This window comes from Macadamia integrifolia, chromosome 9, assembly GCF_013358625.1.
Source record: "Macadamia integrifolia cultivar HAES 741 chromosome 9, SCU_Mint_v3, whole genome shotgun sequence".
Taxonomy (NCBI): Eukaryota; Viridiplantae; Streptophyta; class Magnoliopsida; order Proteales; family Proteaceae; genus Macadamia; species Macadamia integrifolia.
The window spans coordinates 10,267,935-10,294,105 of NC_056565.1; the positions used below are offsets into that span (position 1 = coordinate 10,267,935).

The window sequence follows — 26,171 nt, forward strand, 5'->3', positions numbered from 1 at the left end:
GAAAAGTGGAGGAAAAGAGGAAAGGATGAAGAAAAAAGGAAAAAAGAGGAGAAGCCACTGCTGCAACTGCCAGAAGAAGATAAAGAACTACCTATCTGTTCCACTGCAACAACCACCGCCGCTGCCAGTCCTGCAACAACTACACTGCCTCCTCTCCTGTCCGCTACAACGACCACTGCTGCCTCCACCTTCTAGCATTGAGGAGGAAGAAGACACCCATTCAATGGGTTTTATTTCTTAAAATATTTTGTTAAAAGAAATACGCTTTGATTTGTACATTACTCCCTTCTGTTTATAGTACAATAAGAATAATTTTAATTTTATACAACCCAACCCCACACACCCCCCCCCCCCAAAAAAAAAAAAAAATTACGTCTTAAAAGGTCAAAGTCTTGTATTTTGTACCTAATATCCCGCTGTTGTATATGCACACTTTAATCACCTAGGCACTAAGGCGTCAAGGTACCCTTGCCAAAGATTGGGCTCGCCTCAGCACCATGACAATTGACACCAATGGTCATAAACACATAAACCTTGTTCTCTCTACAATCATATGAAACCATATTACCTATCAAAAAATTTGGGATCAAAATCTGATATTCTGGAAAGACTTATGACATTCTACAATTAATTTAGGACTTGACCTAGAAACCCATTTCACAAAGCAAACATTTAGAACTTCCTTGCATTAGTAACTCAGGTGAATAAATTGCAAGCAATAGGAAACACAGAACCACCGAACCTTTCAACTCCTTCAGACGAAATGACCTAAGAAGTTTCAGAGATGAGGGCTCAATTGATTGAAATCAAGGGTTTTACTTGATGAAAGCACCAGAATACTGCATGGTCTTCAAGTTCCACTAGTAAGAACTAATGCAGTTATTTGAATAAGTAGCAATTCTGCAGAGAGACAAAGTTCAGCCAGAGTCCTATCATTTATGATCTCAAACTTGGGTGATAACAATGATTCAGCAAGCTTCAATTGCAGTATTAATTAGTATCCATGCTCTATCAACAAAGGAGTTTTGTGCGATTGATGCATTCCTCTAAAGCTTACAGGAAAATTCAACAGGCCAATTGTAAGACCCGGCTATGATGTATGGTGCGGAATGTTGAGCAATCAAAAGCTCAATATAGATAAGTTGAGTGTGGCAGAGATGAGGATGTTGAGATGGATGTGCGGAAAAACTCTGAGAGATAGAGTGATGAATGACCGGGTTAGAACTGACATCGGAGTTGCCCCAATTCAGGATAAGCTCAGAGAATGTTGATTAAGATGGTTTGGACATATCCAAAGGAGGTCTTTGGATGCTCTAGTACGGAGGAGTGATCAAATCCAGATGGATGGAGCTAAAAAGGCTCGGGGTAGGAGGAAAATGGCCATTGATGAGTTAGTAAGGAGAGACAAGCAAAAGATAGGTCTTGACCCTACTATGGCATCTAACAAAGCTTCTTGGAGGTCAAAGATCTGTGTTGATGATCGTTTGTAAGTGGAATGTCCCAGAGGTGGTGTTGCTTTTTTTTCTTCTTTTTCTCTCTTTTTTCCCCTTTATTTTTCTTTTTCTTTTTCTTTTTCTTTGTCCTATGAGTTGGGATAAGGCTGAGTTGTGTTGTTNTTATTAATAAAACGACGACTTAGAACAAGTCTAGCAGACGAAACAGTACAAATACAGGAAAAAGATACCTCGAGAAGCAATTGGCATGGAGAAAGATGAGAAGCAGTATAAATATTTAGTAACTACTGACTAAAAAAGCAGGACTCAGTAAAGCGTAGTACTAAATCAAGATGAAACAAGACTAATACAGCGAAGAAGCATTGTCAAAGCTGTTTTTATGTCCAGGAGTTGGCACTTGGCATAGAGAATTTTATGGGGGAAAAGAACCCTACCTGGTCACGCAGCCCCTACACTAAGACACCAGGAGGGGTAAATGACAGCCCCACCCCCTGTTGATGCCCATGTGTGCCCCCTCATTGGCCCCCGTGCTGATGCAGGGGCCACAGGCTACACATTAATATGTTATTGGCTTCAACACTGCAGAACTTAAACAAATTGTTGGTACAGAAAGACATCAATCATTCATATATATACATAGGCAAAAGGTTATATGTATGGCTATGCATGGTGGTCATACATACACCATGTGATGGAGACAAAAGGCCTGCGAAAACCTGACCCCTCCCCTATATGACGAATCACATCCCCAAATATATATATATATATACATATATATATATATATATATTCAATTCATTTGAAGCACATCCATGCTGCCAACTTTTTTCTTTTTCCTGAAGACATTCTTCCTAGTTCTTCCCCAATTTTCTTCTGTATTGCCGTTGATTCTTCTTCATTGCTTCCGATTTCATTCTATTCATGCTCAAAGCTGGAATAAAATGTGATCATTTCAACCATTGAAGTTACATTTAAATCTTTGACTGATCAACATCTATAAATTCCTAATTTACCTATGCATCCCTTCATAACAGAACATGTTGATTTGAGCAGTGTCGAACGAATAACAATGGGAAACGAAACAGAAGAATGAATTGAACACCATAAAAGAACATATAAAATGCTGGAAAAGAGACACGTATATTAACAGAAAATGATGATCTTTAATCCAATGCATTTTTCTAGGCATGTCCATTGCTTTGATGTGAAACGGGAAAAAAGAGATAATTCATTAGCCATTAGCATAGACTTTTACCATCCCAAATTCTAGATGATGCATAATGTCTTTTACACCCCACCCCCTTTTTTTGTGAAAGAAAACAAACAGCAATCCCTCTAAAAATGATGTCGGCACGTCACCAAGTCAAACTTGGGGGTCAGATAGCAGAGCTGGTGGCCCACGTAGTACTCAAAGAAAGGTGAACTGGATGGAGGAAAAGCATTTGTGTGGTCTATTAAAACAAGAATGATACCCAAAATGTTAGGCAAAGTTGGCAAAGTTTAGCGAGAAAAATTGACAGCTTTGCATGAACTTCATCTGACTAAGTAAAGCATATCACAGGGTTCCTACACAAATCAACCAGTAGATTTTAGAACGTAAGGCGGTCTCCCATAGATAGCACACCTAGTATCGTATGGATGAGTTAGCAACCCGAAGAATTCTTGTGTAGATACAATCGGGATCAAATCAAACAATAAAATAAAGAACCCACAAACACATTGAACTATGAAGTACGAACCTGTACGGTTTAGTAATTAGCGTCAAAAAGTTAAAGTAGGCAAGAAACAAGTGAATTTGCAATCATTGTAATTATACACTTGAGTGGCATTGAGCCAGTATGTTTTCCAATGGGTCAAGGTGAAGATACCAAGATAGGAACAGGACCAAGAGAAGATATGAGCAATCAAGATTTAGCATAAAAGACTAACATTGATAGAAAGCAATTCCAGAACAGATTTCGTGGTCTATCCACATACTTGGAGTGAACAGGGATGCTAAGAGGCTGGGCTCCTTACAAGTTTTGACTCACTTGATGCCCCAATCCAAACCCCAAACAAAGTCATAAAGAAGCATGAGAGAGGAGATTACCCACCGGAAAAAAAAGGAAGTATGAATAAAAAGATAGATTAGAGACTCCGTTAAATGCCATGGTGCAACCCAAACTTCATATGAACTTACCTATAAAACCTGAACCTGAATACTAGACCATTCAAACCTATCCTATAAGCCATCTCTCATAATAAGGCTTTAATGAATTCAATATATATTCCCTGATGAATTAAGTATATCAGAGTTGGCTAACCATGATATATGATTCTCTAGCTTCAGGAAAATTCAACAGGCCAATTGTAAGACCTGGCTATGATGTATGGTGCGGAATGTTGAGCAGTCAAAAGCTCAATATAGATAAATTGAGTGTGGCAGAGATGAGGATGTTGAGATGGATGTGCGGAAAAACTCTGAGAGACAGAGTGAGGAATGACCAGGTTAGAGCTGACATCGGAGTTGCCCCAATTCAGGATAAGCTCAGAGAATGTTGATTAAGATGGTTTGGACATATCCAAAGGAGGTCTTTGGATGCTCTACTACGGAGGAGTGATCAGATCCAGATGGATGGAGCTAAAAAGGCTCGGGGTAGGAGGAAAATGGCCACTGATGAGTTAGTAAGGAGAGAGAAGCAAAAGATAGGTCTTGACCCTACTATGGCATCTAACAAAGTTTCTTGGAGGTCAAAGATCTGTGTTGATGATCGTTTGTAAGTGGAATGTCCCAGAGGTGTTGTGTTGCTTTTTTTTCTTTTTTTTTTCTCTTTTTTCCCCTTTATTTTTCTTTTTCTTTTTCTTTTTCTTTGTCCTATGAGTTGGGCAAAAGCTCAATATAGATAAGTTGAGCAGTCAACTTATCTATATGAGCAGTCAAAAGCTCAATATAGATAAGTTGAGTGTGGAAGAGATGAGGATGTTGAGATGGATGTGTGGAAAAACTCTGAGAGACAAGAGTGAGGAATGACCAGGTTAGAGCTGACATCAGAATTGCCCCAATTCAGGATAAGCTCAGAGAATGTTGATTAAGATGGTTTGGACATATCCAAAGGAGGTCTTTGGATGCTCTAGTACGGAAGAGTGATCAGATCTAGATGGATGGAGCTAAAAAGGCTCGGGGTAGGACGAAAATGGCCATTGATGAGTTAGTAAGGAGAGACAAGCAAAAGCTAGGTCTTGACCCTACTATGGCATCTAACAGAGCTTCTTGGAGGTCAAAGATCTGTGTTGCCGAATGTTTGTAAGTGGAATGTCCCAAAGGTGTTGCGTTGCTTTTTTTTCTTCTTTTCTCTCTTTTTTCCCCTTTATTTTTCTTTTTCTTTTTCTTTTTCTTTGTCCTATGAGTTGGGATAAGGCTGAGTTGTGTTGTTGTTGTTGCTTTGTCAACAAAATTCAGTTTTCAAAATCATGGGACCAAATAGGTTCATCCTTTTCTTGGACCTGCGGCTACACATCTTCAGGACCTTGGTATCATTTTTAATACAGTAGCATACACATGACAGCAGAAAAATTAGCCAAAATAGTAAGGATTTAATGATTGATTCCACTAGTCTAAAAGAAGCAATTTTCAACACCAGAAACCATGTAGTAGCAACCAGTGCCATTCATTTTTTTTAAGTACAAATTCATTTTAAGAAATGTCTTACCATTTGCTCCAGGCACATTCCTTAGTGCAACTGCAACAGCTTTGATGACAATGTCATTTACTGAAACTTTAATATTATGTTTCTCTGCACAGAGATTTGGAGAGACTAGTATTCATCAAGTTTTTCTAAGGAGATCAGCTACAATATACAGAAGAAAATATACCTATAACCCATACCTTTAAGCTCCTTCCTAAAAGCTAAGAGAGGATCCAGTATAACATCTGACAGAAACCACCAGATATTTTCATGTTATTGAAAAGTTGATACAAATTTTAGGGAAAGAAAAGTATCAACATCTGAAAGTGGCTAACCTGAGGACAAATATAAATGAGGTGTACCATATTTTGATTCCAATAGCCTTTTCGCTATCACCTGCAAAACTACAGGGCTCACGAAATGACTCAGAAAAAGGATTTGCAGAAAATATAATAACTGATAAGGATAATGATGATAATGTTAATAATAATTATTATAATAAAAAAAATTTAAAACCCTCCATGCATTAAAATGCATGGTAAAACTGAGCAAATGCTGCTATTATATTTCTCAATAATCAGAGTATAACAATTATCTCCATATGCAATTAGAAGATAGAGGAGCACAATAAAGCTTTGACTGTGAGTTGAACAAATGCAGTGAAAAGTTTTAGTCTGTCTAGAAATATTAATTGTAGAACCTAGAAAGAAATATTCCCGCTCTGCTTTATAGTGAATCTAGTTTTAACATTCCGTCACAAAAAAATTTCCCCATATGTAAAAATGTACGTCAAGTTGACAAGGAGAAAAAATCGTGTAATTTTAGATCAGCTTTCATGACCACAGATAAAAGCATCTCTAATTAATGCATATGAATAACTGCAGTCTGAAGAGCCAGGACTTGGCAGATAATCCAGAAAAAAGTTACCACTAATGGTCAACCTATTGTATTTGACTGAAGCGCTGATACTTCTAAACTTTGTTCATCTCTTGAAAAACAACCCAAATATGTGGATTATGAAGTACAATTTTGTATTCTCCATTGATGCATCTAAATAGATATTTCTCCACATTCTTGCTTTGCATAATTAAGAAGCACGGGCCTCATGCTGAACAAATTTAGCCACAATCGATGGTATCTTATCAAGAAAAGAAAATAGTAAAGATTTGGAATACAAAAAAGTCTTCACAACACGCAATTAAGAATTTCACATTCATTTTCTTGAACTGGTCACTTTCTAGAAACACCATTCTGTTGTTCATGCTCGAACCAAGTAAACCAAGCAGTAGCTCCAGTATGGCTGCCACATAGGTATAGGTCATGAACACTAGTGCAGGTAGAAAGCTCTAGGCATTAACATGGAACCAGAACTTTATGAAATAGTGGGCCATGGATATGATACTTTTCCGGGGCCTAATTATCAAAATGGGTGGTTCAGCTCCTACAAACATTAGAACCAGTGAGTACACCTTGATTGGATTTTACTCATTTTAATTTCTTTTAGGAGTCCTGTATAGCCTACTTGCAGTCAACTTGTGGGTATTTCAGGGCCTCGATTTCTATTCTTTATTTACGAAGATAGTGTATAAAGAAATGCAAAAGATAGTGTGATGCTACTAAAATATAAAGAAACATGGTCAATGCTTTTTAACAGTTTAGAGAAACCTGCCTTGCGAATTTGACTGTTTGGCACGTCTTCATAAGTATCCGAATGCAGTGGAGAGCATGACTCCAAAGATGGTCCATGGGAGGTTTGTGGTTGTGTTTGAGGTGATGAAACTGGCTTCTCTTTGGAGGAAGATGAAGTTCTTGAAGATCCAATTCCCGACTTTATTGCCGCCAAAACATCACCTTTTAGAAGTGTTCCACGAGGGCCTGTTGCCTTCAATAATGAAGCATCTAATCCAAATTCTGTAATAAGCAACTTTGCAGATGGACTGATCCTACTTGTTTTCTGTTCCCTTGTTTCATGTCTTACATCTTGATGAGTTGCCTTTTCCTCCTTAGTCCCTGAACCACTGGTAACAGCATCTGGAATTTTTTTAATGTCATCTGAATCCTCAACCTGGCAAGTAGAAATCCAGCAGTAGAGTTTAAAACATATAATGATGCTTTGGACAGATAAAGACTCCTATGATTAGGACAAACATAAATTAATAGTAATAGTATGTTTGCAGTTTAATATAACTGAGAATAGCTGCACATAGTCTTTCATGAAGGCATGCATGCATTAAATGACCAAAACTTACAACTATAGCAATAGGTTCTCCCACAGGCACATCCTTGGAACCTTCAGGTGCTAGTATCTTAGCCAGGAACCTAAAAAAAAAAAAAAATTCCTCATATCATCTTAAGTTTAAGTGTGGTCAAGGGAAAGCCAATAGATGTATAACTCAAGTGAATAGTCTAGCATTTTCTGTTCACAAAATTATTACAGGGAATATATGGAATCCAAAGAAAAAAAATAGGCATGGAAGACCCAGAATAGCACTGGAAGTCAATTTAGCATTAAAAAAAAAAAAAAAGGGCTCCTGCCACTGCAGGGTCTGGGGAAGTCAATTTAGCATAATGTTCTCAAAAAGTATAAGAAAACAAAACCTCAGAGAGTAACAAGTAGTAGCCATGCTAAAGGAAGAAAGAGAACTGTAAAATATTTATCTTGAGGATCTGCCTATGGAAAAGCACTCAATATGTAAGATTCAAGTGAAATTTTGGAGAATGGAGAAGCGAGTTGAAACTTGAAAGGCCAGAGCAAGTAGTACGGTAGCCTGCAACATGAACCTTATATGATGTCCAATGTACAAGCTGAAGCAATAAGAAACATAATTACCCCTCCTCAAGGCTTTCAAATTCAAGAGTAGCTTTGTCTGTCTCTATCTCGCATATCACATCTCCCACTTCTATCTGTTATGACAACCAAAAAATTAACAGAAAAAGATAGCAACCAGTATCTAGCTATCCACCGGAGCAAGACTAAGGAAGCATTTGTTATAGCTTCCCATTCCCCATTCTTCACTTTCATTCTTCATACAAATAAATACTGTAAATTTTTTATTTTATTTTTTGAATGAAAAGCTCATTTGGTCAAATTTACATTGTAAAATGAATTTTGATTTAAAATGGATCCAACTCCCTCTTCCTCTGAGCCATCTCCCTATCCCTTCCCCAAAATAGACCAAACCTCCTTTGCTATACTTCGCCAACAACTTAGACATATTGCCAATGATCGATCTCAGCCAGACTTAAAAATAATTCACGTGGATCTGACCAGGGAATAAGTGGGATTCAAAGGCAGCATAAGTGTATACACCCTCTGCTCGTTTCCAACTATCCCACCCATATCCCATCACTGAAAGCGCTATCAACTACCATTACTTTCTTTTTTTGATAGTTAGGTCCCCAAGGAGAGTTGGAACTCATGACCTCTTAATTTTGAGGTGTTGGTCTATGCCAAATGAGCAACCCCCTTGGGGGTATCAACTACCATTACTACTCCTGCGTCATAATTAAATCCCTTTGACACCATCTTTATCTCCCCCCCAAAACAACTCCTCTACCACCCTCAGCCAATAACAATAACTTCTGCCTTATAGACTGCAAGCCCCCTCAGAATCCCTTGGACCTAAGAGGGGCTTCCAACAGAAAAGCCAATTCCCTGGGTGCCATGACCAGGATGTCAAAGCCTGCATGTGTGGGGCTGAGGTAGAATGCACCACCAGAACCATCTCTGCAACATCAATAGTCTTTTTCAAAATCAAAATTCCGAGAATGAATGATTTTGAAGGTCTTTAAATTTCCATTTTACATAATGAGCAACACAGTAATGAACAATCTATTTTGGACCCAAAAGCCATTCCAGGCCCAAATGAGGAATGAAAAGCTACATAAAAGGCTGCCAAAGTATTAGCAATGAAAACTGCACTAATCTCTATATGATATCAAATTTAAACATACTGACCTTTTCTCCTTCCTTTTTTCTCCATTTTGCTATATTTCCCTCATTCTGTGAAGGCACAGATGCAAATGTGGTATAAGCTTCAAAGAAAAAGAAAAAGAAAAAAATGGACATGACAAAATGTAGTGGAAGTCCCATGTCAAACTATTTCCCCAATTTCTCACCATTGTGGGGGATAGCGCAGGCATGCCAAGAACTGTATGTGGAGGAAGCTCTGCTGGATTGACCCCAGGAGAACTTGTTTTCTGTGCCTTATCTTCATTCTTGACATATGTCTCTGTTGATTCCTCCTCTTTGGCATTGGAACTACTGGTGACAGTAGCAAGGACACTTCCAATATCATCTGGATCCTCAACCTTGTAAACATCAGGATTTAGTGTTTAAAACACATCAGATACCTTGAATGCCCATGAGTCCATGACATCACACATATTAGAGGTAAAGAACATAGCAGAGTAGTGTATTCCAATAAAAAATATCCATGCAGTCATAAATCCTCCAAGCAAATCTTGTTACAGCAACCAATGATATAACAGTTGCTGCAATTGATTCTCCATGACAGAGAAGAAAAAATTACAATTGAAAAGGTAATATTTGTACAATAATTATCATAACGTACAGTTATTGCAATAGGCTTTCCCACTGGAACATCCTTTGAACCTTCTGGCACTAGTATCTTAGCAAGGAACCTGCCAAAATTTTCCTTCAAAAAATCAATACAATTCTGCAGGGTAGCTGAATCATGTAGAATCAAGTAGAAGCCCAACTATCAAAATATAAAACATATATAAGGGATTATATAAAGCACAGACCCAGAATTTTATCTTCTTTTTCTTCCCTCGAGGTGGAGAGAGAGGTATAGGAAGAAGTGCAGAATAAATAATGCACAGATACATTTGCCCCTTTCATATTGTGGTTGATGCTGCCCCTATTCGGGGTCATGAGATGAGTTTTAGGGTATTGGTAAACAGAACTTTACAATTTTTGTGACTCCATTGTGTAACTACTAAAGTACCCATTCAATGCTTTTTGTGACCCCATTTTGAGGACAACTCCAGAGGAAATGCTTTACACAAAAATAGCTCTTTGTCTCTCTGTTGACTTTTAGTGCTACTCTAGAGCAAAAGTTAAAATGCCTTCTTGCAAGTCAGAGTTTAAAATAGAAATTATGAAAGTGGAACTCATTGACTTGATGAGATCATAACAAAATAAATAAGGGGTGCATAATAAAAAATTAAGGAAAACAAAAATAAAATACAACTAGGTCAATATGAAGTCAAGACAGTGATGCATTCACATCCCAAGTTTCAAACCATGATGTTTCTTCTTTAAGATGCATGTATCCAACTCAAGCAAGATCTGCACATGTGAAAAAACATGGCTGTTTCTTTTTTTCGATTTCAAGTTATTATATGTTTTGTTTCAGTCACTTTTCTCTATAGTTATTTTTTTACATCAAAACTTGTCCATTTAACGTCAATGGTGCTTTGAGGAAGCGTATTCAGTCACCTTCCCAATGAGACCAAGATCCTGTTATTCCAGGTTGTATTAGAAAGTTGTGACAGATAGGGTGTTAATCTATGACGGGATTTTTTTAGCTTATGAATTTATCGTAATTAGAAATTAGATCTAGAATTTATTCTTTAAGTTGATATTTTAATTTGCTTCAAAAAATGTTAAGCCCTCATGGGATCTGTTTTGGTTGATGAAACAGAAGCAGGGGTAAATGGCAAGTTAAAATTATGGAGAACCTTCTCGGAATCAAAAGGTTATAAAATAAGTAGACAAAAACAGAGTATATGGTGAGTAATTTTAGAAAAAATAGGAGTGAAAGTGGGGTAGTGAAAATTGATGATAAGGAGATACTGTAAAGTGATAATTTAGTCTTACCCAAAAAAAAAAAGTAAAGTGATAATTTAGGCACTTAGGTTCAAACAGAAATAAAAAAGGAGACATATAAGATGATGTTGCACAAAGAATTAGAGCGGTGGATGAAATGTAGAGGTGCATCTAAAGTATTGTGTGATCGATGTATTCCTTTAAATTCAAAGGAATTTTTATAGGGCCGTTATATGACCAACAATGATGTATGTAGCAGAATGTTGGGTAACAAAGAAACAACATATAAACAAACTTAGTATAGTTGTAATGATGATGTTGAGATGGATAAACGGTAAAACTAGAAAAGATTAAACAAGAAAATGAACAAATTAGAGCTAATTTAGGAGTAGCTCCAAGGCTTGATAGAGAGAGTTGTTTGAGGAGGTATAAACATATGAAACAGAGTCACTTTGAATGCTCCAGTAAAGAAGGGTGTATGATTCAGATTGGGGGCACTTAAAGTGCCAGAGGTAGGCCTGAAATGACTCCTCTGGAAAATGGCGCTTTCATGGCCAATTTCATACTTTCTTGGGGAAAAAATGGCGCTTTCTTGGCAAATTTTGAACTTTTCCAGGAAAATGGCGCTTCACAGCCAAATTTTGAACTTTTTGGGGGGCCTGGTGCTTTCACAACCAATTTACTTCTCTGGGAAAATGGTGTTTTCTAGGCAAATTTCGAACTTTTCTAGGAAAATGGTACTTTCTTGGCCAATTTCAAACTTTTGGGGGAAAATGGTATAGGGTTCTCCATATGGATGTTGCTTTTTAATCATTGGCTTGAATTCTGAAGGGGACCATAGAATATAAGATAGGCTATTATTGATAAGCTGTTCCTATGATATGTTTAACAATGACCTTTCACATTAAGTACTAATCTTCTCAGTAATATAGACTTTTCCTATATTCACAACTACTACCCACCAAACGGTTTGCCAGATTACTTCCAACTTTAAGGAAGTAAAGATATTTCAGAAACTATTGACCTCTAATTCTTGGCAGCAAAACTGGCCACCTGAGAAAGAAAGCAATTGTGTGCCGAAGAGGGAGTGAGGGAAAACAGACTATCACCATACTCAACAGCCTTTTGTCCTGTATCACATGGTGGCCAACAAAAAAAGTAGAGATATTGATATTAACCACATCCAAAACATTCTGTCAGTAACTCTCAACCAAGTTGTCAAGAAAACAATGGCATTCCAGAGTATGCCTCAAATGTTAATCTCTGAAATGAACCATATAGAATGTGCTGTCCGGCATAGAAGTTCATAGTAGGTAAAAAGAGTATTACCCCTCTTCAAGACTTTCAAATTCAAGAGTAGCTTTATCTGTCTCTATCTCACATAGTATGTCACCCACTTCTATCTGTTAGATTGAATAAATGATCAGAAAAGAAAAAAGACTAGCTAATAGACATCAAATCGGTTGTACACAATCACTAAGTAGACTTTGCAGTTATTCCATTGTACTATACATTTAACTACCTTATCTCCTTCTTTCTTCCTCCATTTTGCAATGTTACCTTGATTCTGCAGATTAACACATAAATGAAATCTCAGAGGAAATGCATCATAAGAACCATGCTTAAAATTTCACATCAAGCACTGTTCCCAGTTTTCATACCATTGTAGGGGATAGTGCTGGCATTCCAAGAACATTATGCAAAGGAAGTTCTGCAGGAAGAAAATACCCCAGTGAAAAATCTTTAAAAAAAAAATCAATCAAGTTGTCTAACTAAGAAAAAGCATTCCCTCTTTAACAGATGAAAGTTGTTAAAACTAGAAGTATCAACAAGAGATAAAAATAACATACTTTCTACCATGGTTTGAAATTTCAGTCGAAATACCAGAACTTTGATGAATTATTTTGATTTAAAGCTGGAACAATGTTGGCATCACACATGTTATACAGTTTCTATAAAAATTTCCACCGAAATGTTTTGGTTGTTTTGGAGAAATGTTACCAACCCTAATGATATATACCTCATAACAATCGAAATTTCAACTGTTATTGCGTTTCAACCAAAACCTCTGGGGAACCTTGGAAATCCCTTTTTTTTTCCCCAAAACACTCCAATCTTTGCCTGTATCAACGCATTGAGTGGTAGTAAACCCCATCTACATCAATCATTTGGTGGATTTGAGTGAAGATGTGCGCAAGATTTGAACTTAAAGGTAAACCCTTTTTCTTCAAAATTAATTTTTGCAAAAAATATATAGGGTTAATATGTATTGGTTGGCCTTTATTTTTTATAAACCCTTATGTCATAAACACTTTTTGACATTGGGGTACTATTAAATGGTTTTTCTTCATTCATAATAGATATTTCAATTGTATGTGTATTCTAGTACTAAACTATGAGTCAAATAGGTTATATAAGTGAAAAGATCCAGCAGGCTACAACGTAACTAGCAACCTAGGGTCCAAAGCCAAACTGCTATTTTTTTTTTTTTTTTTCAACCTAATGATTTGATGATGCAGATAAGTCTTATTATTTTATTGGAAATAAGCTCTTCTAGTCAGGCCACTAAAAGGCAGCAAACACTGAACTATAAGCACCATCAAGAATTAAAACAAAAAGAGAAAACTAAGCAAGCTTGTTTTAAGTAAATTATGCATAAGATTTCCAACAGTAATTACAGATAAAATAGAGTGCTTAAAATAGAAAAGAAAGATTCTCTACCAGAAGATGAGAAACTCCGAACACCAAACTGCAACTGCAATAGTACCCAATGTTAGAGGTCAGACAGCATTTCTAGAATAACTCAAGCTTAAACAACATATCTTAGACTGACCTTGAGGATCACCGAACTTGCAGACACTCCATCAATAGTGGGTAATGTTATTCCCCTGGTGTTAAGTTAACTATTAGTGAAATACTGGGTTAAAAAGGAAAGAAAAGAAAATCCAAGAAGAGGCAAAAAGGCACAAAAGAGACAGACACAGAAAGCAAAATGAGTACTGAAAACAAATGTGCATCCCCCCCACCAACCACCCAAAAAAAAAAAAAAAAGTTATATATGGTGGGAATGTTAGCTCCACGAAATGATCCTCCATCAGTCAATGTCAAGAAACAGTTGAGTTGTTCTCCCGCATTATTAGAGGTTAGAGAAGCAGAGGAAAACGTCCAATTTATTCACAGCTCCGTACATTTCACCAAAACTGACTCTGAAATTGTATATTAGTTGTAATAAAACAGACTGGACAACCATAAGAAGTTTTAAGATGGAAGAAAGCAAAGAAAATAATCAGAAACAGACCTGAGCAGAGTGCAATCACCCTCGAAAATATGACTTTGTACATCAGTCGGGCTGCATCGACAAGCAAGAATAACCAAACATATAATTAGAAATAATGCACAGCTTTACCAGGAGTTGAGGTAAAATTTTGTAAATTTCGTATGCACCAATACACATTTGATACCAAAATAACAGTTTAATCAGCACAATCAAGTCAGTTCAGAAATGATAGGACAAATGAATGCATCATTTCTCACGGTCATCTATGGTTATGTCAAGTCCTAATCTCCTAGAATAATATAATGTGCTCTTCTGTACAAGTCATGGCATGGTCCATTTAACTAATCATACGTGAAGGAAGATACAAAAGGTTCACCATGAGAATGAGATGAAAAATTTAACATGTGCACTTCGCCATGTGACAAGAGTTGGAACAGTCTTATGCTCAAGATCACCTATTTATATATTCAGGAACAGGGACCTTACTGAGAGAATATAACTTTAAAAGGAAAAAAAAAAAAACAAAACAAAACAAAGAAGATATAAGGATGGAAACCATGATATCACTTCAGAAGCAAAATTAGTTAAAACTATGTTTAAAGACTACAATCTACACACACACACACACACACAGGGGAAAAAAAACCTTTGACTACAGTTGTTGAAACCAATTCAAAATCTCATTCTTACTTCAACTCCCACGCCTACCATCAACATTTTTTCTTTCTCCTTTTTTTTTTTTTTTTTTAAAAGGTGGTGGGAGTGAAGGGGTGCAAGGGCTGGTTGAAAAGGTAAGGATCTTTGTATTGCAGAAGAGCAAAAAGTAAATGTTTTTATATTTTGTTATTTCATTTACTTAAGATATTATTCATAAATAAGCAAATAACCCCTATTTGAATCCAATAAAAATAGTTTAAAAATCAAATTCTAAAAGGATAAAAAGTCAACCCCCAGGTCCAAGAACAACTAGATTTTTGGTTGTAGGGTGATTTTCAACTTTCGAATGCTAAGGTTTTTCTGAATTCTAAAAATTTTATAAATCTTATCATGGTAGAACATTACTAAAAACCGAAAGTCCGGTAAAATAATCTTTTGTTTTAATGTCAATAAAATTATTTTCATTAAGGTGATTTAACAACATTCACACACTTTAAAATAAGTTTGATTAGAAACTTTGTCATAACAATTCAGATTTAAGTAATCTTAGACTTGTTGGAAAGCTAGTTTTGTGTTATACCTAATACAAAAAGTCTCATCTAAAAATAAAATCATTTGACCAATAAAACTTATTACAGAAGAAGAGCATTTCTCTAAATGTCATTAATGCATGTTGATTTTTTATGACTTGATATGAGTGTGACTATGTTGATTTTTATGACTTGATGTAGCTTAATGTTGATTGGTTTTTTCTATTATAAGGTATATATTATAATATACAAAATAACTTTAGAAAATAGGGGAAATAAAAAATAACACATGGGCGATTTGATCGCCATGGCAACGCCATAGTGGGCGATTCGCCGCCAAATCGATTAGCCACCCCTCCACTGCCTTGGGTAGCCATGACGCCATGACAACTATGAGCACATATGTATGTATTTTGTGCCCAGCACTATGTCTAATTGTCTATGTACTAATTCTTCCAAACTAGATTTTTTTTTTTTTGGGGGGTGGGGAACCACTACCTTCAAGCTCAAATCACGCAAATCCAAGCTGTAGAAGGGTTTAATAAGTAGAAAAATACCAAAAACTACAAAATCAAGTGATTTACAAATGTTTTATCAGAATTGTGAAACTCCCAGCTCTCAGTTGAAACCAAGTGTCAAAACATGTGAAACTAGCAGAACTTGTGCAACCTGTTGAAACAATGTCAAAACCTGGTACAAACCATTTCGACCTTTGGTTTCGTCATGAACAAGGTCAAAACCAAGCTGGAGTTTTGACCAATACCACTAGCTGGGTAATCGTCTCCTTCCTTTATCCATTACCAAAGCCACACACACTACTCAGCTTGAAAGACACAAGCACTTGTTTCCTTCCAAATATATAAAGATACTCAAAAACTAAGTCCTAATAGTTATTTGAAACTGAAAAATAGACTTTGAAACTAATAGGACTCCAACCAATGATAACTAACAAGAAGAATAAAATAATAGAAAAATGAAACTATAAAAAATAACCCTAATAATTAAGTAACCCCCTAAATCCCTATTGGACCAAAACCCAAGTTTCAACCAGGTTCTTCTCGATCTAGGTTTCCAACCTAGTGCAAGCCAGTGTAGCCATGCAATTGCATCAGAAGGGCTAGTACTGCGCAGGGGCTGAGGCTGTCTCTAATGAAACAATTGTGTAGAAGCTCATCAACTTGTCACTTTAGCTCTACATGCCATGTTGTCACAGCAATAAGGGAACCAAAGGAAGTGGCCAGGAGCCTTTTCACCTAGGCACTTGCCATTAAAGTGGGGGGTTTATGCATAGGTATCAAGGCGTCAGGCACCTTGGTCGCCCAGGTGCCTTGGGTCATATAAACGTCATGAAAACAATTGTTTTAGGTGTAAAATATCATATTTTTTGCCTTTAAATTTTAAAGGACTTGTGTAAAAAAGAAATTATGTAACTCCTAAAATATAAGGACTTATGTGTAAAATGAGTAAACAACTTTTTTCACTCACTAAACACAAACTTCCTCATCCTCTAGTCCTGATGTTGATGCTTCTGCTTCTGCAGAAACAATAGCTATGGCTGGGGAAACGACCGTTGATGCTTCTTCCATTGTCCTCATTTTCCTCCATTTTGCCCCATTTCCCCCAATCCCCTGATGCAAACTTCTTCTTCCCGGAAGGCTTTTTGAGCCAAGACAGCTTGACGGTAAGGTGACTGAATGCCTTAGCCTTCACAAACCACCTTGGTGGCTAGGCAACGCCTTGACAACTAGATTGCAAGCTCTGTAGGGCTCATTTGATAAATAGATGATTAGGTAACATAGAACCAGACATTTAGTCAATTGCATGCTAGATGTCTCTCAATTATGGTAGTTCTTCTGTGTCGAATACGAAAAGTCAGGAAGCACTTCTTCTTCTAGACTGGATCCCCATCGAGGTATCTCCCTTCTTCTTGTTTCATATTGTTTCCACAGCACTTCTGCTATTCTCTGTCATTTTCTCATTACATAACCTCAATTCTTCATTCGTTACATGTTTTTATCCAAACTATGAACCCTAATACTTGCCAGTTTGCAATTGTTGAAATGGGGTACAGAAATTTAACCATTAAGTATATACCTTGTCCAAGAGGCCCTAACCTATTTTTTCCAAGACCCTTTTTTTTTATGAATTTTAAAAATTAATAACAAAATATACCAAGACCCTGGCCTTCCTTCACCATGCTATTATTTTCCCGCTTTACTGATCTGTCAGATCAGGAGGACACACATAGCAAGTGTTTAAGGAAATTCTTCTCCCTCCCCTCCTTCCCCAAGGTCCCTTGGTTTATTCCCCATCAGATGCAAACAGGGGCTGAGTTGAGATGCATTTGCTTTATGTCCCAGGAAATTTAACTAGTATGATATTTTTGTACGAACTACAATTCTAACAAAGATAAGAACAGGAATAAGGGCACAGACTGATGAACAAGATAAATCCAAAGCAATTTCAATACCTACGGCCCTACGGGGTGTAAAGAAAGAAAAGGTTCCCCATCAAATTAAAGTGGTTGGATGAAGCATAGAGGTGTTTCTATTGCACTGTATGACTGACACATACAATGTGCAGAAACTTAGAAGATGGAAATGATTAACAGAAACCAAGATTCGAAGAAATTCTGAATAAGCAAGAAACTACTCATGCGTGGAAGTGGGTGCAGAAAAAATTTTGGGATGAATGGTTGGAAAAATTAGAGGATAGAATTAGAACTGAATGCATTTATGAGAACTTTTGTGATAGAAATGATAGGCAAAAGATGCAGGCAAGTCAAGCAAGACCTCCCTGTCATGTGACAACAAGACCAACAACTGCACAAGAAAAAGGGAATAATATGGTGCAAGTCAAATGCTCTGATAATGGAAAGAGAATCAAGGGCCAATGATCTAACAGAAGATACAAGTGAAATACAAGAGTTAAATTTGGGAAAACCACTTGGAATGAAGCTTTTAATAAGATAGATTGCATCGAGTTTCTTCTGCTGGTTTTCTCTTCCCTCTTTAATTTGAGCAGCCCAAAACACGAAAGGAACTGCAATAATGTTCTTAACAATTTTGATTGCCAGTCTAGAGGCTACAAATCGAGAAACCAATATATGACCCACCGATCATTTAAGTGGGAAATTAGGAGGTCAGACGTCTTCCCCCATCTCAAAGGTAATACTGCTGGTTCTCAAGAAATACGTAGGCATGGCTTAAATTCTCTCAAAGTTTTTCAGTTGGACAAGATGTCTATAATTTACAAGGAAAAGCCCCCAGTACAAGGCTAAAAATTTTGATTCCCTCCCTGTTTGCAGTTGAAGTGGAATTAAATGCCTACGGCTACCTATGATGTAAAAGGTCCAGCCCAAACTTTGTTGTCCTATGAGTATCAATTTCGTAAAACAACATTCCTTGAATTGCTATTGGCATCGACCTTCTCAGACTACTTTTCTCGATAATATTTAGTGGGTTTGCTGCCATTGCTCCCCCACCCCCCACCAACCCGCCCAAGCCGCCAAGGCATGATCAATCCATCAAAAGAACCTCTCTAGGAGAATTCAGAAGTTATATGAGATGTGTTCATTTCAAAACTATGTAAGGTAACTCGTATCCAGTGAATCCACTACAACTATTTACAAGAGATATGAAAGCAGCAAGGGAATCACAAAAGCGCATTATCGATCTCTCAGTGGCATAAAAAGTGGAAGAAAAGCGCAAAAGATAACAATTCAAAGAATATGACCACCAGAAAAAAAAAAAGGAATGAAAAATGGAAACATGGTAAGCCATGAATTGAATTGAAGAGCAAGAGAAATACCGTGTGAGGGACCTAGAGGTGGTAACAAGAGGACGAACCCTGAAGACGGGAGAAGTCCGTGAGATAACCAGTTGGCGCAGCCGAGAAAGCGCCATTTACGACTCTGATTTAGGAGAGGAAGACGGAGAAACTGAAGGGTTGCCGCCGGGTTGGGCAATTCCAGAGAGGGTTATATGGTCTTCTCCTTCAGGAAGAAGAAGAGCCCATCAGAAAGAAGAATATTCAAAACAGTGTCTCTGCGATCGGAAAAAATGAGATGGCCTGCAGACATGTGGGAACTTTCGGCCTACTTCGCTGTCAGTAAAATAACCGGTGAACATCGTCAAAATGGAATCAAAAGTGTGGGTCCCCGCAGATGCCATAATCTTGTCATCATATGGCATTCAACCCACACCCAATGGATGGTGTAAGATGTGGTGGGGGTGGTTTACTGAAAATGTGAGATGGAGTGGGGTGGTTACGTCATAGGGAGAGGAACCTTTCTTCCATTTTCATGCCACTAAGTAGGTGGTAGGGATCCCAAGTCAAAGCATTATGTTAACAACAAATGAAGTTGTCCATCAGAAATCAAGAAGGAAGAATCACTTCACTAATGGTGTATTGCTGTGATTGGATTCTTATGTCACTATATAATTAAAAAATAAAAACACCCATTCTATTCTAATCTAATCAAACATGAACAATGAAAGTGGTGATTGATGAGGGGATTCCTCCCTCAACATGAATGAGGGAAAAAATTATATCTATTTGTTGTTTATTATAGAGTTAATTACTAGAGAGGCAGATCTTAGGAAAGTAGTGATCCCAAGTCAAAGCATTATATTTATTTTTATTTAAAATTAATTTTTAACCAGAAAGGTGATTGGTTTGGTTAAATATGATCCTTTCCTTAAATATTGAATTGTGCCATTGAAGGCATGGTATTATAACTTTTAAATGTATAAATGAATGCTTAAATTTCAATTTTTATATCTAAATTCAAACAATTATCCTCCTCCCAAACAACTCATTTTCTGTTATTAGTTTTAGGGTGAGATTTCTTTAAACGAGTTGTATAGAAGAATGCACTAATGAAATGCAACGGACAATTTCATGTATAGGAAGATAACAATATCATTTCGTACTAGTAGGAAAATTACAGCAAGAAAGGGTGCTAGCATACCCATCTCTCGCAGTTGGAAAACCTTTTCCCTTGCTAATAGGAAAGCAGTGCTGTAGAGTGTACAAACTGTAGGGCTATATGGCATTTTCCCTTTTGTCTCATATATTACTAGTTTTGGTAGCAATTGATAGTTTGAACCAAACGTTCATGTGTTGGTAAGTTCGGTAGCTAGGAGTGAAAAAAAAAGCATGTGATATCTATCTACCACGGCATGGGACCAAGCCAACAGAAACTACCCTTTCTCACTCTCACCTAGCTCCCCTTTCAAAATTCACTACACTTCTTTGATTCCTAGTATAAATAGATGCAGTCTGCAAATGATCCTAAGAGAAAAACAGAAGGATTTAATTTTTCTTCACTACATATGGTAATTTGACATTATGGCTGAACTCTGGGAAGAGTGATTGCTATCAATTGTTTAAGGTCTGAAATACCATTCTTCAACTCAGTAAAATGATCAGATCCGTAGATGAAGAAAACTAGGTCAAAAACATAATAATTGAATATGATTAATCTTGAGAGGTAAAAGATATTCATAAATCCATGAGCACAAATTAACAAAGTTTTCATCAACAATGAAATAAAATAATTATTCAAGAATCACACGTCATTAGAATTCTAGGCAAGAAGTTTCTCATAGTGAATACATGAAAATAATAAGTTTAATAAACAGGACTTACATATATGGCCTTTGAATACAGAAATTGATACTTCAATACAAGTGTTACACTCTTTACTTACAAGCACACACAAAGAAAATGGGTCTTCATCACCAACACTCTCTGATATGCAAACACCTTTGGGAATACATATGCTTCATATCACAAAAGAACCCAAATTTCATATCAATAAACGATTCCTTATTCAAGAATACTAGTCCACTAAGAATGCTGAAAAACGAAGAATCTTTGAAGACCACTATTCCATTCTACAGCGGCAAGAGCTTCATGAGAAATGGGTTTCGCATATGAAAACTCATCAAATAAATCTCTCATTCTTTCAGTGGTTAAAAATATACCTAATGGACAAATCACCTAGCCCTCCACAGGTGAATGAAATTAAGAAGGTATCAACCACTTATGTTACTAAAGAGGGAACGGAAATTGAATCGATTCATCCTCCTCCTCAAACCTTAAAGATAGGAATCAATCAATTGGTAACTCCTCTAAAAACTTATAGTTATACCTCCTCTCCGTTAACTGAAACTCATCTTAGTCAAATTGTTGAACAAAACAATTATACTAATTTGTGTCTTCAGTCCATAGGAAGTCAGACTGATCATATAGAGATGAAGATAGATACCTTAAAGGATTCTATCCTGTCTACTTCTTATGCTAAAACAAAGCATAAACAAAAGCCAATTCGGTAAGCCCATGTTTCTCAAATAAGAAGTAACCAATCTGTCCTTTTTAAACCTCCTCCTGTTTTGGATGTCCCAACCCGAAAGGTTGAGTCAACCATTGTTGAGGAATTAATATCTCGCCTCAGTCAACTTTAGGTTTCTAAGGACAAAGAAAAACAAGCTATGACTCTTTCTCTGGCTAATCCTTTAGATTCTGTGATTGAAACCGCTGAGAAATAATTTCAATCTATGCTGCCTCAACAAGCAGTAATTTCTAAGCCAGTTCCTCAGCTTAATCGAGTTATGAGGAAAGCTTATAAAATTATGCCTACGGCACTGACAAACTATTATTATCCTCGGCCTTCTCCTGTTGAATTAGCTGCCAAAGTTTGTAATGAAGGTCTTCAACTTTGCACAGACCTTAAGCTAAAAAACAATTGTCTAAAGAAAGGAACTAGGATATTATTGTGAGCAATTTGATTACGAGAAGATTCGTCTTCCAAGCACTAAGAAGACTCATAAAAACTTTTCTAAGTTTTCTAAGCCTAAATATCAGACCAAGCAATATAGGTCTAAACCTAAGCGCTTCTTCAAGAAACACTTTTCAAAATCTCGTCCTCAAAACTCTTTTCCTAGTAACAAACCCTTGTGTTGTTACAAGTGTAGAAAAATAGGACATTATCAAAACAAATGTCGAACCAAAGCAAGAATCAATGCTTTAAAAATTGATGATTCTCTTAAGGAAAATCTTGAAAAGGTCTTGCTTTATAGCTTGTCCGAGCCTGAGTCCGACACCGAGTCTGATTTAGATCAAGATATTGCTCAGCTTGAATTTGACAATAATTCATCTGAGTCTAAAATCCAGACTCCCCACTGTAGTTGTGATACCTATCAGGCAATGCTTAAAGAAAATGGATTAATGGTTCTTTTACCCAAAGAATCATTTCTCTTAAAAGCAATTGATCAAGTTACTGATCCTGCAACTAAGGCTCAATTATTACATGAATACATTACCTTCAGTCTAGCCCAGTTCCTGCAACACAGCCTACTGTGAAAGATTATAGCTTCAAAACTATAATCAATCGGGTTAAATCTACTTCTCAAATCCGAGAACCAATTGTTCAGAAACTTCGTAAGGAACTCAACAAAGTTAAAACTGAAGTTAGGAGTCTCAAGCAAAGAATTCAAACTCTTGAACTATATAATGAACATCAGTTGATTGAGCCAGACTTCGAAGAAGAAGCTTCCTTTAAGGATCTACTAGCAACTAAAGATATTGTAGTTAGTACCTTTGCAACTACTGCTGCAGTTTCTTCCGAAGATGCTCAAATCCTTATTGTTCAACAGGTTCAAACTCATAAATGGCACATAATAATTGATATTGTTGTCAATTGAGAGTTTAGCCTGAAAACTATCACCTTAATAGACTCAGGTGCAAATATAAACTTTATTAACGAAGGGCTTGTACCTTCTCCATTAGTACCCTGAAGGTTGATTATTCCATCAAATATTTCGCTCTGAGCTCGAGATGTTGAAGCATGAGCAGGTGCTTGATATGTAGAAGACTCCAATAAGGAAGAAATCATAGAAGCAGTAGATCTACGATTAGTATCGAATCTACGGTCAAATCACCCTATCACTTTTCATTTCATCGAACCCCCTAAAGTTCATACGGTGAATGAAATTCGGACTCAAATTCAGTCCAAAGAAAAATTTATGCTCTTTATCCTCTGAAATCTAACAAAAGAGCATTCAACAAAAAATTGATGATCCTATCTTTTAAGCCAGAGTTAAAAACTTTCTAGCTCAACTTGAAAAGGAAGTTTGTTCTGAAATCCCTATTGCATTTGGTCTCGAAAAACGTATATTGTCACTATCCCTTATGAAGATAATTTTTTCGAGAACCAAATTCCCACTAAAGCTCGGGCTGCTCAAATGCCTGATTACTTAAGGGAAACCTGTCAGAAAGAGATTTTTGAACTCCTTGCTAAAGGTTTTATCAGACCTAGTAAATCTCCTTGGAGCTGCACTGCCTTTTATATGAATAATAATGTTGAAATTGAACGTGGTGCACCCAGACTTGTAATCAATTATAAACCTTTAAAAAAGGTTTCTTGGTAGCCTGAATTGCATTGCTGAATTCTATAAAGATTTAGCAAAGGATGCCAAAGTTTTATTTAACAGGTTAAAACAACAACCTGACCCATAGACATCTGTACATACTAATGATGTCCGAAAAAGAAAGCTCAAAGCAAAGGAGCTTCCATGTTTAAACTTAGCATGACCTGACTGTTTTAAAATAGTTAAAACGGATGCATCCGAATTTGGATTCGGAGGAATCTTGAAGCAAAAATGTCCTAATCCTCCAAAATAAGTCTTAGTACGTTTTACTTCAGGCACCTAGAATTCAATCCAACAAAAATATTCTACAATAAAAAAGGAGATTCTTTCACTTGTTTTGTGTATAACCAAATTTCAAAATGATCTTCTTAATCAGCAATTTCTTGTTTGGGTGGATTGCAAAGCGGCTAAAGACTTCCTTGAAAAATATGTCAAAAATTTGGCCTCAAAACAAATCTTTGCTCGATGGCAATCGTTTCTTTCTGTTTTTGATTTTGATATTGAATTCATTAAATGAGGTACTAAGAGTTTACCTGATTTTCTAACCCGAGAATTTTTACAGGGCTCCTCAGCAAAAGGCTATTATCCATGCCTCTCCTAATAAAGAAGTTGCCTCTTCTTCTTCTTCTTGGCAATTACAAGAAACATTCACTCCTACTTCAGTCCAGACTCCCTCAATAACCTAAAATAAGGCTGTTAATAATTCTCCATTCATAGAAACAAATTTTATCCCAGTCATTCCCATTGAAAATATCCACCTTCGTCACACCCCATCAGAACTTGCAATCATTTACCTTCGCGACCATCTCCATCCATCTTTTGGTGATAAAACTCATTATTTCTATGAAAGAATCCTTGAAGAAACTCAGAGTGCTCATATTCAGCACTCCTATCGAAGGTTTCATGTTAGGGCTTATTCAAAGCTTAATATATTAAACATCATAAGGGATCGTGAATGAGGACCTTATCCCTCATTTAAACGAGAATTTCATAATATCTCTGGCCTTAAACTCAGGTCATATGATTATGTTGATTATGTCAAAGCTTGGGACATGGTATTTTTATATCAAAATGACCATAAAACCCATTCTCGGTTCGTGAAGTTTCGTCTTCAACGCACCTTATTAGGTGTTTCAAACTAGTTTTTACAATGGTTCTTCACCTGGGGACCACCTCCTTTGGGATTCCTTTCTTCAGCTCTTCAGCAGTCTGTTACTAAATTTAAGGATTTCAATCAACCTTTGGACTCCTGGGTTCTCTTCGTCTAGTTCTTCATCTTATATGAAGTTCCTTGGATTCTTCAATAGAAGTATCAGATGACTACTGATGAATTTGAAGAATGGAATTTTGTTCCCACATTATAACGACATATTATGGTTAAATGGTGGGATAAATTTGACATTTCACCTTTAACTGGTTCGAGATTTGTGCCTAAAAGAGGCATTGGCTTGGATCTGCCCCTTGTGTCCCCTTCATCCACATCAGCAGCTCAGACGCCTTTTTTGAACATCTTCAACACTGCTAGGCGTCGTATTCCATATTTATCTGATGAACAAATTCAAGAGAGAATTCTAACCACTATTGGGTTTAACATTCAGCCCGACTACCCAGCCCTGTCATCATCCTCCTAGGCATCGACTCTTCCTCCTTCAAATGACGAAAGCCAATTTGCCCAACGGCCGGATGGAAAGAAAAAAAAAAGGGGGGGAAGAAAAAGAGGTCTCACTGCACCTTGACCCAGTGCCGTGTTAATCAGACACGCCATTTTGATTATTACAAGATGTCAAGCATCCATATCTAGTGTCATTCGAGTCAGACTGACGTCTTGGCATGCATCACGTAGCACTATAAGCGCATTATAGTGAGTGTCACGGGTGGACACTTTAATAATTCACTTAACTGAGACTTTTCTGAAAAACAGTGGGCCATCCCACGTGGAATACCAAAGAATCTCATTCATGGCTTATTTTTAGTCGCCCAACTGGACTACACGATAATATAACTTTCGGCTAAAGCTTATCAGCTTCCGACAATTACTTCACACCTTATTAGGTTTTCATAATTTGCGATAAAAACACCTTATCTTTAGTTGTTCAAAGGTCATATCGGGTTGGTTTGATGCCTACTCGACGCCAACTCCTTTAAAGCCCGTCAATGCATCTCCTAACTGATTTAAAGAAATTCTAGTTGTCCGCTATCTATAAAAGGGAGCTCCTTCTCTTTGGAAGGATATCTAGAAAAATTTTAGAAATCTTAGCATTTTCTTTCCATGTGCTTGTAAGTAAAGTAAGAGTGTTTGTATGTGCTTGAAAGTAAAGAGTGTAACACTTGTATTGAAGTATCAATTTCTGTATTCGAA

The 26,171-nt window shown here is 36.8% G+C and overlaps 1 protein-coding gene across 1 annotated transcript in view; it reads right to left on the minus strand.

Moving 5' to 3' along the window:
- The window catches only part of LOC122089405 (dihydrolipoyllysine-residue acetyltransferase component 1 of pyruvate dehydrogenase complex, mitochondrial), a 25,018-nt gene extending 5,555 nt beyond the window's left edge, over positions 1–19,463 (minus strand). Inside the window, exons 1-16 of the mRNA XM_042659109.1 lie at positions 19,188–19,463; positions 14,212–14,262; positions 13,747–13,801; positions 13,635–13,668; positions 12,575–12,624; positions 12,436–12,480; positions 12,243–12,316; positions 9,694–9,763; positions 9,239–9,430; positions 9,078–9,122; positions 7,950–8,023; positions 7,369–7,438; positions 6,789–7,184; positions 5,455–5,515; positions 5,320–5,364; positions 5,144–5,227 (exon numbers count right to left, since the gene is read on the minus strand). Of these exons, the coding sequence (XP_042515043.1) occupies positions 5,144–5,227; positions 5,320–5,364; positions 5,455–5,515; positions 6,789–7,184; positions 7,369–7,438; positions 7,950–8,023; positions 9,078–9,122; positions 9,239–9,430; positions 9,694–9,763; positions 12,243–12,316; positions 12,436–12,480; positions 12,575–12,624; positions 13,635–13,668; positions 13,747–13,801; positions 14,212–14,262; positions 19,188–19,282 (1,441 nt within the window). The 5' untranslated portion in view covers positions 19,283–19,463. The remainder of the gene's footprint in view (positions 1–5,143; positions 5,228–5,319; positions 5,365–5,454; positions 5,516–6,788; positions 7,185–7,368; positions 7,439–7,949; positions 8,024–9,077; positions 9,123–9,238; positions 9,431–9,693; positions 9,764–12,242; positions 12,317–12,435; positions 12,481–12,574; positions 12,625–13,634; positions 13,669–13,746; positions 13,802–14,211; positions 14,263–19,187) is intronic.
- Positions 19,464–26,171: the final 6,708 nt, after the last annotated feature.